The 13,406-nt window shown below is 45.9% G+C and overlaps 1 protein-coding gene across 2 annotated transcripts in view; it reads left to right on the top strand.

Moving 5' to 3' along the window:
• The window catches only part of PCSK7 (proprotein convertase subtilisin/kexin type 7), a 43,315-nt gene that overhangs the window by 24,155 nt on the left and 5,754 nt on the right, over positions 1–13,406 (top strand). For both annotated transcript variants that reach the window (XM_083163153.1, XM_083163152.1), the window contains exon 12: positions 12,701–12,857. In XM_083163153.1, coding sequence (XP_083019279.1) covers positions 12,701–12,857 — 157 coding nt within the window. The remainder of the gene's footprint in view (positions 1–12,700; positions 12,858–13,406) is intronic.

A 13,406-nucleotide genomic window follows, 5' to 3' on the forward strand; every position in this document is an offset into this window, starting at 1 on the left:
AAAAGTAGTTTCCTCATATCATATGAACCAACCTATAGTGGTACCGGCTTTTCAAGGGGACTCTTCTCAACAAGAATCATTGGATGTTGTGCGCGCCTTAAAGATTTATGTGTCTAGAACTAGACGAATCCGTAAGACGGATAGTTTGTTCGTTTTGTACGACGCTTTTCGCCGGGGACGTCCGGCTTCAAAACAGACATTAGCGAGATGGATTAAATTCACAATCAGAGGTGCCTACTTAAAGGCGGGGAGAGTTCCGCCTTCCTCCTTGACGGCACATTCTACCAGATCTGTAAGCACGTCTTGGGCTGCAAGACGAGGCGCTACAGTTGCGCAGATTTGCAGGGCGGCCACTTGGTCGTCCGTAAATACCTTCGTGCGCTTTTACAGTTTCGACACCTTCGCTGACTCTGCCGCAGCGTTCGGTTGTTTAGTCCTCCAGAATCCCCAGCGCTCTCCCACCCGGGGCCTGGTCTTTGGAACCTCCCCGAAGTGATTCCCAGTGGCCCCTGCTGCATGTCAGAGAAGAGGATTTTGGTACTCACCGATAAATCCATTTCTCTGAGATCAGCAGGGGCCACTGGGCGCCCAACCCAGCCTGCGGATCCTGGTCCTTGTGGCTGTACGTGGGTCCAGTTTACTCGCTTGCCTGGTTGTTGTGTTATTGTTGGTTAACGTTTTTTGTTCCTATCTCCTCTAGTTTACCAATTTTCTCACTGGGGGATGATGGGTCTTGGAGGGGAGGAGCTAGTCTCCCCTGTATTAAAACTAAGTAGTGCCTAGCTCCCAGCTAACCATGCTCCAAAACCCGAAGTGATTCCCAGTGGCCCCTGCTGATCTCAGAGAAATGGATTTATCGGTGAGTACCAAAATCCTCTTTTTTTTAGACATCAGATCAGTAGCATTTAATAACGCCAAAATAATGTGGCACAGGAAAACCCCACAAGATGCATGTTGCGTATATTAATCCTATTTATCCATATTCTACAATAAAAGTGTGTTTATTACTTCAGCTGTGTTTGTAGCACATCTGATCATGAGTGCTTGGATTCAGATGATTATTTCTCAAAACGCTTATTTGCCGTTTGGGTGCCAACATCTCTGCGTCACTCGCATTTGTTATATAAACTCAAATAAACAATGCTGTGTAAAAAAGAATTCTATTTACTATATAAGGTAAACATTACTGGTCATAATGATGAATAAAAATGTTTGCTTGGCAATTTTCACACCTATTTTGACAAATTTACTAGGCACTCAAAGGGTTAAGCAGATCGTTAAATTTTTTTTTTCTAAACTTTTTTTTTTTATGTATAGCAGTTATTGATTTTTGTTAGAAAATAAAATTGAATAGGCCTTTTTTTTATTCTACTTGACTGTTAAGTAGCATCTAGAGAGAAAGGGCAAATGAGTTGTTTTGCTGCCAGATGTGGTCAGTGTAATGCAAATTAAACTGTTTCACCGTATCAGCAGTATACCTTCTAAACATGATGCTATCAAATCATATTCTAGCTATACTGCCGACATGCCATACATCTACAGATCGATTGTCAGATTGGGCTGGTTGGAACAAAATCCTGATGGTATCTAATGGGCCCCATACATCAGCAATCACAATTTATGGATTTCCAGATTCAGGGATTTTTTGGCCAGATAAATGGTTTTTACAATCTATCTGACTTTGCCCACACATTACAGATTTATTTCAGTGATCGGCAGATTTTTCCATCTAAAGATTGCATCTTCATATCTGGAAATTGCCCCAATCGATTGTCATTTCAGCTGTTCATAATGTAAATAGATGAAGAAGACGAATTGGGAATGCCCACACATATAAAAAAGATCTGCCGATAATACCAGATTATTAAGCATGTTTAAAAACCTGATTAAGCCATCGATTGGCGATTTTGATTGGGATTGCCAAAAGGGGGAGCCCACACATCTAAAATTAATTGTGGCAATCATCTCCATATCTGAAAATTGTCACAATTAATTGCTGTGTGGCATAAGTGGCAGTTTTCCAGCATTTTAAAGTAAATGGTCAACTGTCATTTGCTCTCATCCATTACCAAGATTTTGTTCCAACCGGCCAGATCTGACAATCGATCTGTAGATGTATGGCCACCTTAAGTCTAGGTTTACTTGCCACAGCGATGGCCGTGGGGAGAAGGAGGTTGCTGATGTCAGCAGCCCTCCCTCCCAAAGGTTGGGCAATGCCTACATTTTCTGGGGAATAACCAGAAATTACAGACTTGCCACCCCCAAATGCTCCGGTCCTGTCGCTCAACCTGCAAACTGTCCAGTGGTAGTCCAATAACCAAGCCCAAGAGAAATGCTCTGGACTGATGCATTGATTCTGATATGGATACAGACTAACATACGCCTGCTAATTCCTAGGTTCATATAGCAACAATAGCCACAAGTGGAAGAAAGTAGCGATGTGAGGTTCTAGATCTTCAGCATCCTCTAGTGCTAAATAAAATAGTATCAAACCGATCTGTGAACATGGAGTCTGACTTGTTCTGGGCAGTTTGTCAGTTTCTGCACTGTTCTGTTGTGGTCTATTATTGTCACTGGATAGATATATAGGCCGTGAGCCAGATCTATGTAGTCCAGGCAGGAAAAGGCTACCAGTACATGATTTCTGTAATAATCCTTAAACAAAACACATGCAGTACATGGAGAATGTTGGTGCCTCGCTAAACATGAGGCAGAGAAGTCTACATGACACCCGTTACTTCTGCAAAGCCAATGTGTAAAATTTGGGTGCAACCAGTGTTGTCCAATTTTATAGGTAAAATGCTTTTTTGGACAAGCACCTACCAACCTGTGCTCAGGTTTCTTTTAGGCCCTTGTGCTAGAGTATTGTTCGTTAACGGAATACAATGACAAAACCATTACCTACAGATGTGTCCTCAAAGTACGCCTCAGTGGGGTTTTTAATTATGTGACACAATATTGAATTATTCTTAAATGTATTCCATCAAACATATTTATCGCCACGTCGTCGATTATCTTATGGGAACGCTAACGAATCATTTATGTCCTCGCAGTGGCGTAAGTTCGCCCAAGTTGCTAAAGGAGTGATACACTCTAAAGTGAGTGTAACCTCTATTGTCCTGCTAGAATGGGGAGTCGACCACAGCAGCAATATCGACCAGGGGAGGAGAGGTGCCCCCTTGGGAGCAGGAGCATTGCGGCAGATGACACCATTGCCTTCCAGAGTTACACTTCTGTGTACTAGGTTCCCAAAGGGCAGAATTGTTTCACTGCTAAAGGGACTGCCCAATAATAATATGATTTTGGGTCCTGGTTTGGGGAGTTGTTACTCAGCATTTAGTTAGTTTCCTACCTCTGACACTGGAAAGAACTCGAATAGCACTGGGAGTTATAAAATTACACATCGTATCTGCAGCTGCTAAAAAAATGCATCCTCCAGTTATGGATACAACCCACATCCCCCCCCCCCTGCATTATCACTCCTCTTGGCCAAATTGTTCCATATTTTTAGAATGTATTGACTCGAGGCTTTGGTACAAAAATTTACTGAGAAGTTTTTTGAAACGTGGGAAAGTTCAGAATCTGTGACAGAGCAGATATGGAAGTGTTTCAAAAACACATTATGGTATGAAATGCAAGTGTGTGTAAAAGACACCCCCCCCCCCCCCCTCCAATTTCGCTTGCTATGACCTGGTATCGCTCATATTGCTTTTTCCGATAGCATAACCGTTGGTCGAGGCTAGAGGTGGTATAAACGCGGATCCAGGAATATGTTTTTATTTTCTCTTTTAATGTTTAGTATCGGATATTTGCATTGAAAGATATTGCTTTTGAAATATATGATGGCAATTGCTTATCTTTATTGCATATACGTTGTACAGTTGCCCATACACGGTGCAAATGAGATGCACCCACATCCCATCGCACAGCTCACAATCTAGTCCAAAACGCATACAATAATTGTACCGTGTATGGGCACCTTAATGATCATGTATTGTGTTCTGTACCAAGAGAGTTCATTTTTATTGTACATTTATGTTGTGCTTCAATAAAGAAAACATAAAATAAGTTGACATATAAAAAAAAGGTCGACCTGGCCAAAAGGTCTAAACAAGCAACATGTCAACCTGTGAAAAGGTTGATGTTCTTTTCACGTATAAGTGTACCGCAGCCCTCGCCATGCAGATAGAAGTGTACCTTGATGCGCTTGGCACACTATTATATTCTCCCTCTATGCCCACTGGGATAGTAAAAACACTCAACGCTAATAAAGTCTCACAAAACCTACCAAATGAATGATGTAGGAGGAGACCTCTGTATGTACAGCCTGTGCACTAGTAAGCTCCAGAAATACAATAATTGGTAGAATAATGTGCTGTTAAATTGTTGGTAGTCCATAACAACAAAGGCTATCCACACACGGAGTTGTCCACTGCGTGTGGCCCCTGCAACCTGTGCGTTACCTACCACTGGGGGGTGTTGTCAACAGTAACTCTACAGCATTATATACACAGCAGTTATAAAAATGGCTTTAGGGGCATACACACAGAGCGATTTCAGCCCATCTTCTAAGCGATCTTACTGGATTGCTTAGAAATGGAACACTGATTGCTCCGCGTCTATGCCCTGCAGTGTTGGCGTTCCCGTGCATCACTATCGTATGCAGGAAAAGCCAGTTCTTGCACTGGCTTTCCCTAGATCATCTTCTTCCCTTTTTTTTTTTTTTAAGTTTGTTATGCTACTTTTGGTACTTGTGTATTATCACGGCGCCAGCCTACGCTACGTTTTCAGCGTAGGCTAAGCTACATTGTCAGCGTAGCCCAACGGCTGCCTAGCGTAATCCGCGTAGTGTCACCGTACTGTCCCCGTGAGCTGCAGCTCTGTCCCTGGCGAGCCTAGGGTGCACCTCTCACACAGCGCCGGTAACAGTCAGATCCCCTGCGCTCTATCTGCCTGAGACGCATGAGCGTCTCATACGCTTGTGCGTCTCAGTAATTCTTGCGGCATAGATCTTATGGATAGTGGGGGTGTTTCAGGTAAACATTCACACCAGTCATGTCAGGCAGGTTAAAATTGTCAATGGTTTCCACACAATGTAATAAGCGCTGACTGACTACGCTAACTACGTAAGCTCTGGCTAGCCGTGAATGTGCTGGCTGCAGGAACAGGACACTGATACTGACAGGGACGCTGACTACACTAACTACGGGAACACAATGCTGATACTGACCGGGACACTGACTATGGGAACACAACGCTGATACTGACCGGGACACTGACTATGGGAACACAACGCTGATACTGACCGGGACACTGACTACGGGAACACTACGCTGATTCTGACAGGGGCGCTGACTCCGCTACTCGCGGGAACACTACGCTGATTCTGAAAGGGGCGCTGACTCCGCTATCCGCGGGAACACTACGCTGATTCTGACAGGGACACTACACTAACTACGTAACGGGCGCCGCGATAATACACAAGTACCCTACTTTTCGTTAATGTAATATTTTTGCAATTGTTCTGACATGATGAAGCAAAGGGTGAATTGCTCGGATAAAACCTTGGCAACCATAATGGTGTCTGGTACCTCTGATATGCTTTGGGGTTTTGTGGCACAGAGATGAGTGTTTGGTATTAAGTGGATGAGACTGCGTATAGGTGTGACTTCAGATCTCTGAGGCTGGAATGGGTGGCACGGCACATGTAACAGACCGGATTCCTTGCAATACTTACATGTATCAGAGACCGCATTTTTGGATTACACATAGACCTAAAGGAAAGTGCGCGCATTTGTCAAACATGCAAAGACTGAGGCTGTTTCTGAACTGGAAGAGTTCTACAAGGGATGGGGTATAAAGCAAGTGTATGGGTCATGTGGTCGTTAGCTGGGTTGACCACTGAAGGTTGACAGGGGCTTAGATTTTTTTTTTTTCACTTTTTTCTTCCCAAATGTTGACACTGTCGACATGGACACTGTATTGGACACTTGTCCACCTAGTGGATGGTAGGGTATAAAATACCGCCTGTAGGCACACGTCGGTTCAAAAGAAGTGGTAAATCCCAAGTTGACCTTTTCACTGTTGACCTTTCCCCATGCTTGTGTGGCTCTAAAGACCCTGTCGGCGTAAGCCCATGTTGACCTTTTCAGGTGTCAACCTAAGCCCATGTCAATTCATGACTACCTTACTGGTGCCGACCTAACGATGGTATACCATAAAGCAGAACGGAACCACGCCTGCTGCTAGTTACAGGAGGCATTTGGAGCTATTTCTGCTGACTTGTATAACGTACGGCATGAAGATGGTACAGAATCAGCTCCGTGTTTTTTTGGGGTTTTTTTTAATTGGAAAACAATATTGTGGTAACTCTGTATCCTTATAAGGCAACTTCAATATCTACTCACTCAGAAAGTCACTGACACATAGAATTTGACATTTTGCTCACTGCACAGTTTGTACTTAGGTCAATGTTCTGTCTTGGTATAGTGCATTTGGCAATCCGTAAATCGGGGCTGTCCTATTGGCTGTCCGTGCGCAGCCTCTGGCCCCCGCCTTCCCTGTCATTCTCCATATACTATACTGCCTTACATCATGGTTTAGTAGTATTCAGTCTGCAGCCTTACAATTATACTAATATTCATGAGGAGGCGTGTGACTATGACAGAATCCCTGCGGACAAGTAAGCGTACATACACTAATCCCCTTGGGGCAGTTTGGGGAGAAGATTAAGCCTATTCAGCATCACAAGGCTCCTAATGCTGCATGAGATGACTGTTCTAGCAGATTTGCTATGTTGTTTGTCTGGGGATTGCCTATTGGTCTACAAACCCCATAACATTCGTGCCAGGATGGGCAGTGGGTGCTGTAGTTCGTTCAGGAACTGATGAGAGCATGGATAAGTGTTTTGATAAGAAAATGGCATAATCTGTCGATTTTTATTTATAAGGTTATATACTCATTACTGTATATGCTGAAGGAAGACATTGGAGTCTGGTGTGATGGCAAAGCAGCAGGCTCAGGAGACCAAGGAATCGTTAATTGAGGGTGACCTGGAAGAAGTTGATGGTGGGGACAGTTTAGTCTTCATTAATGGGTTTCTTCCATAGACTTGTCAGTCTACCCCTACCCCTTCCTTTCTTCTTGGGACTACTTGGCGACACTCTTATGGGGCATACACACAGGGGGTGATTTCAGGTTGGTTTGCAAAATCAAACGCCTTCTTTAATGGACAAAACCATGTACACTGCAGGTGGGGCAGATGTAACATGCGCAGAGAGAGTTAGATTTGGTTGAGGTATGGTCATACTGATCTATATCTCAGTGTAAAAATAAAGCAGGCGGTATTCACCCTGCACAGAAACAACATACAGTAACTCACCCAAATCTAACTCTCTCTGCAAACGTTACATCTGCCCCACCTGCAGTGTAGCATGGGTTTTGTCCATGAAAGAATTAGTTTGCAAACCAACAGAATCACCCCTACAGTGCGATTGTTGCCTATTTTCTAAGCGATCTAATTATGCGCAGTTCCGCATGCCGCTATCGACGGCTTAGATCTTGTGCGCATTCAGGTAATATCTAGTCGGATCGCCTAGCAAGTGCATACAAAACAATGAGTTGTCTAGATCGCCCTACACACACATTGAGATCTGTGCCACCAGGGTGTTCCAGAGAAATCTCATAGTCTACATCACTTAGCACAAGTGGGGCAGATGTATTGGGTGTGGTATGGGGTTCCGACAGTCATTATCCCGCCGTCGAGATCCCGACTGCCCGGACTCAGACAGCATGGCGAGCGCAAAAAAGCCTCTTGCGGGCACGGTGGCTCGCTACGCCATGAGGGAAAATAGCGGGTGGGCGTCGGGCACCCGGCTGTCGGCGTTTTGACAGTCGGATAAATGACTGTCGGATAAATGACTGTCGGGACCTCGTCCGGCACCCGATGTATTAAGCCTGGTGAAGAGAGAAAGGGGAAGGTGATAACACATCAGCCTTATTTGAAAAATGGCAGTTAGGGGTTCATTGGCTGGTGCATTATCACCTTCTACTTGATCCCTTCACCAGGCGTAATATATCTGCCCCAGTATACATAATCCGATCTGTGACAGATCTAAGTGCTGTGAATACATTTCTCCGACCCTGTCGCTCGCTGTGTGCAGGTCTCTTGTGTATACAGTACGTGCACGTCTGAGCGTATGTAAGCAGGAAAGTATGTGCAACTGTCTGTTCATTCATTTTACCCATGTTACCTCATTCAGAATGTAATCCTTCGTATTACAAAGACACCTTGCAGTGTTGTTTTACAATGCTGAGCAGATGGCTTGTGAAGGTGTCCTGCAGCTGGTGGACAGTCCAGTTTTAGTTACAGCAGTAAGCGCATCTAGAGCCTGATTCAGCCGGGCTCGCTAAGCAGCGCACATACCCTGCTTAGCGAGCCCATAGAAGCCACCCCTGGCCAAATTGATCTATTTAGAACACCATAAAAGGGATACTCCTCCATATGGGATCTGGGATCAGGAAACTGGCAGTCAAAATCCTGACCGGGTGCCACATATCCAAAATCACTGTCAGTGCCGCTGCTGGATTTCTAACCACCAGCATCACGATCAGAAGTATTGCAGGGCGGGTTAGGCTGTGGTCGAGGGGAAAGGTGTTATGCGTGGGAGGGCTAGGTTGAAGAGAAGTGGGGAGAGCGTTGGGGTTAGGCATCAGGTAGGGACACATCGGGATTCGACTGTCCATCTTCTGGCTGACAATTTCTCAACTGTATCCAGTTGTGTTCCCTCCATACTGATCTCTTGAACCTGTTCAAGGCCAAAGGAGTGAGCAGAGGAAGAAAGGGATTCTCTGGGCCTTATTCTAGTTCACTCTTTCTGACAAAATCCTTCTTATATGTACAAAACCATGAGCAATGCAAGTGGGGCAGATGTAACTTGTGCAGAGAGAATTAGATTTGGGTGGGGTTTAACTTCAAAGTGAGATCTATATTGCAGTGTAAAAATAAAGCAGCCAGTATTTTCCCTGCACAGAAACAAAATAACTCACCCAAATCTAATTCTCTCTGCACCTGTTACATCTGCCCCCCTGCAGTGCACATGGTTTTGTCCATCTAAGAAGGATGAACTAGAATAAGGACCAGAGTGAACTAGAATAAGGACCTCAGTTCTGTCCTTGTTCACTTACTACTGCTCCTCTCTCCCTCCTGCATGTACTCCCCTTCACTCCTGCTAGATGTTTGGGTCCAAAAAGGCACTATCCTCAGCCTTTTGCTCCTTATTTTTGTGGACTCATTTGCTCATGTAGTATCTGGTGTAACCACCTATCTTTCTGCTGTCTCCACACTACAGGCCTGTCCACGTGCACCTATCCTCAAATTAGATATCTTATATGAAGACAATGCTGCTCTTTCTTCCTTGCCCTGCTAACCACCTCACCCCTCCCCTGCTCTCAGGAAATTTCCCATGGTGCCACCCACTCACCTGAATGTCCCTCCGTTCCTACACACTGAGAGGCGTACACTGCTGTGAGAAATCGCAGTAGTGTATGCCCAATTTAAGATTACAACATGGAACATAGGATTTAGTGTTCCCACTAGGCTGTTTTAGCGGGGCGCTGCGCCCTGCACATTTTTTAAAGGGAAAAATGCTCCCTGCCCCTCTAGCAGCGCCCCGCTAAAACAGCCTGGTGCCTGCCCGACTCCTTGCACGGGGAAGCCCAGCGCCGCCTTAGACGGCGATGCCCGGCGCTTCCCCGGCATCAAGGCACCTTCCTCCTGTGGTGACAGCATCTTCGGCGCGGCCGGGCCCGCCCACTTTAGTGACGTCGGCGGTCCGGGACTGCCCACAAGTGTGCCGTCGGCTGCCCCGGCCCGCCCCCGGCACCCTGCCCGGCACAATTTCTAGAGTGAACACTAGGATTAACTTGTGTTTTTAATAGCACGAACGGTTGCATAGTTACCATGACTGCCTCACAGCACTGAGGTCATGGGTTCGATTCCCATCATGGCTCTAACTGTGCAGAGTTTGTATATTCTCCCCGTACTTGCGTGGGTTTCCTCCGGGTACTCCGGTTTCCTCCCACAATCCAAAAATATACTGGTAGGTTAATTGGCTCCTAACAAATTAACCCTAGAATGTCTGTGTGTGCGTGTACATGTGGTAGGGAATATAGATTGTAAGCTCCACTGGGGCAGGGACTGATGTGAGTGTTCAAGTGTTCTCTGTGCAGCGCTGCGGAATATGTGTGCGCTATATAAGAAACTGGTAATAAATTAGAAGTTGCTTATTAAACTTCAGCCCCATGCGACACAAATCCTGTCCTACGCGATCATTGGTATAAATGCTGTGGCATGAGTGGATGGGTAGCTGGACCAGCTGAGCGTACGGACACTGGTAAGAAGTGACTTGAATTAGATTGTTTTTTTTGAAATGTTTACTTCTGTTTTCTAAAAAAAACTGTCTTTAAGCTGATCCCTAACATGGCCGGGTCTGTGTTATGACACTCGGAAGAACATCTCCTTTCATGTTCCTGAGACAGACCACTATAGTCGCGAGTCTGTTATACTCCGGCATATCCATTTGCTTGGAAGAAGGTTGAGCTGGAAAAGTATATTTAACGCATGACATAAATCCGAGTTTGGTTATACATCACGTTCGGTTTCTAGACGTCACCTCCTGCGTGATTTATGCAATGCGCGCTGACATGTATAAGACCGATTCCAAACTTGATGTAAATCTGGAGCCTGCACAGTAACCGTTTGCTGCCTGGTGCAGGCTCCTTCCAGCTGCGCAGCCCCCCTGCTGCTGATGTGAGATGTTGTGCAACTGGCACATCCACCTCCGCTGGGCACCCGCCAAGCTACATTCAGGATTTCTTGCTCTGGCCTTTTTAGGCAATGTTTACTGCTTCTGACTTGGCCGGCAAAAAATGTGAGAAGACGGGAAACAAGTAGTGTGATGGTAAGGGGGGAGTGGGATGGAGGTGAGAGGAGAAAGGGAATGTTGGAGAGAGCTGTTAGTAATTATGTCAGGAACTACATGGTTCCGATGATGGAGTGAGACAGAACAGCATCTTTCATCACATTGCATTATGTTCTACATGCAATTCATTTACAGACTTGACAGTTAACATGGAAGCAACAAAAATTCAAAGTGTGATCACTGTGACACCCCCGGGCAGCCCTCAGCACGGGTATTCGGCATGCGACCCACCACCTCCTGTGGAACTACACAAACCAGCATGCCATGCTACAGGTATTTTGTGAGGGCATCCTAAACTGTGGCAGGGCATGCTGGGATTGGTAGTTCCACAGCATCTGTAGGGACACACGTTGTATACACATGCTACAGTATTCAAACTCCTTTTAGCAGCTCATTCAAAGTCTATTCTTCATTCTGTGGTGTATTACGTGGTCCGAATGAGTACTGTATACTATATAGTGGCTAGGGTCATCTTCCCTCTACCACTCACTTGTTTTAGACACTGGGATCTGGATGGGATCTGATCCAGGCCAACTTCGTATATTGGGCCTGATTCATACCTGATTTTTTGGGGGGGGCTGTGAATTTGCAGTCCAAGCGACTGTTGACTGACTGCACAGTGCGATCCTAGCCATCGCTGGCCAAGTTAAGTGACCAGCGTTGTGCGTTTGGTGTCAGCACGCCAGAATTTTCTTGTAGTGCCTTGGAAAATGCAGCTGTTGGGAGGGAGGGTCGCTGAATCGGCAGCGCCCTCGTCCCCACGGCCATCGCAGCACTAAGTAAGTCTAGACTGACTGCGACTGCGAGCAGGGGAACACCATTTGATGGTGAGGGATTGCGAATGGCTTCACTCCCTGATTTGTAGCCATGCACAGGGGCGGGGGAGACTGTCACAGGGCAGCATTTAGCTGATCGCGGCCCAGCGATCCGGTCTGAATCAGGCCCCTAGGCCCTGATTTAGAGTTGTTCACTCCTCTGCAAAGTTGCAGATGACTGCGAGTAGATCGCCTCCGCCGCCGCCCAGACAGGATGAGACCCGCCCCGGGGAAATGTGCGGTTTTTAATGATGAAAACCTCGGTACTTGCTATTAACCTGCTGATCCGCACTCACCATCAAATGACTCTTCCAGTCTGTGCAGATGTGAGTAACTCAGACCCTTCACACACCCTCGCTAAAAACCCTTATGTGTGACAGCATCTTGTTCTGACGCTCCCAGAAATCGCATGGTCACCAACCCCAAACGCCGTCTTCCTGCAGGTGAAATTACGAGAGGATTGTGATTTTAAATCTATGTTCTTTTTTCCACTAAGATCCCTACATGTGCGGTTTTTTTTTTTTTTTTTTTTTTTGATAATCGCACAACAGCTGTCCGATCTGAATAACCCCCATAGTCCTGTGCAATGGGGAGAAATCTGCTGAAGGCAATGAGGATATTCTCACCAGACCTGCTACATGTACAAAGCAGACAGGTTACATGTACCAAACCTACATTACAAGGTTCAGCTCCAGGCAGCCATCTTTTCCTCTGCCCTTCCTGTTGCCTATGTGTAAATGACACATTCCCTGCATTGCCCCCTGACCCTTGTTACCGTTTCCTTTACATTGACATCAGTATGACTTGTTTCGGTTACAGCTGGTCTTGTATTGCGACTTCTTCCCCCTCTGCTTCTCTCCAAGCTTCCATTGGTAATGAAGTTCCTGCTTTTCCTTTTGCTAGTGACCTCACCGGACCTCCTGCTGTCGGGGATGAGGACCTTGGAGCATGTGTCCGTGACAGTGACCATCACACACCAACGCCGTGGAAACTTGCAGATTCAACTCTTCTGTCCGAGTGGAATGTCATCCCTCATTGGAGCCACACGGAAGATTGACAGGTGTGTATCATCCGCATGTCATTGCTGGGGCCTTAAATCATTGGCTTGGGTGCACAGCTTCCCATGTTTTACATTAGTTGTTTCATACTGAATCCGGACCTGGTGTGAAACAAGTGGAAATGTTCTCAAGGTGCAAAATAAAGCTGCTAATAGTTAACTACCACAATGATCTTGTGTGTGTGTGTGTGTGTGTGTGTGTGTGTGTGTGTGTGTGTGTGTACTGTATATAATCATATATTACACACAAACATCAGTAGCGGCTCTTCTGTGACCAGCAGTCGCTTGAGGAATAGATCCAGATTCTAGACTATGTTGCCCCTTGTATAAGGCATCACAACCACTCCACAACGGTAGGAATGCTAAGCCACACCCCCTTTTCACAAAGCATGGCCTCCCCCCATTACCAAAACGAGTGTTGATACGGGTAAGGGACACCACTGGTGCAAAGGACTGCAATGTGAGAGGCACTGTTCACTTCTATAATAAATGCTTACACACTCACATTGAAGGTGCCGATTACTACAAGATGGAGATTCATTAAGGCAACAT

This window comes from Crinia signifera, chromosome 19 (assembly GCF_055691185.1).
Source record: "Crinia signifera chromosome 19, ASM5569118v1, whole genome shotgun sequence".
NCBI classification, from domain to species: domain Eukaryota; kingdom Metazoa; phylum Chordata; class Amphibia; order Anura; family Myobatrachidae; genus Crinia; species Crinia signifera.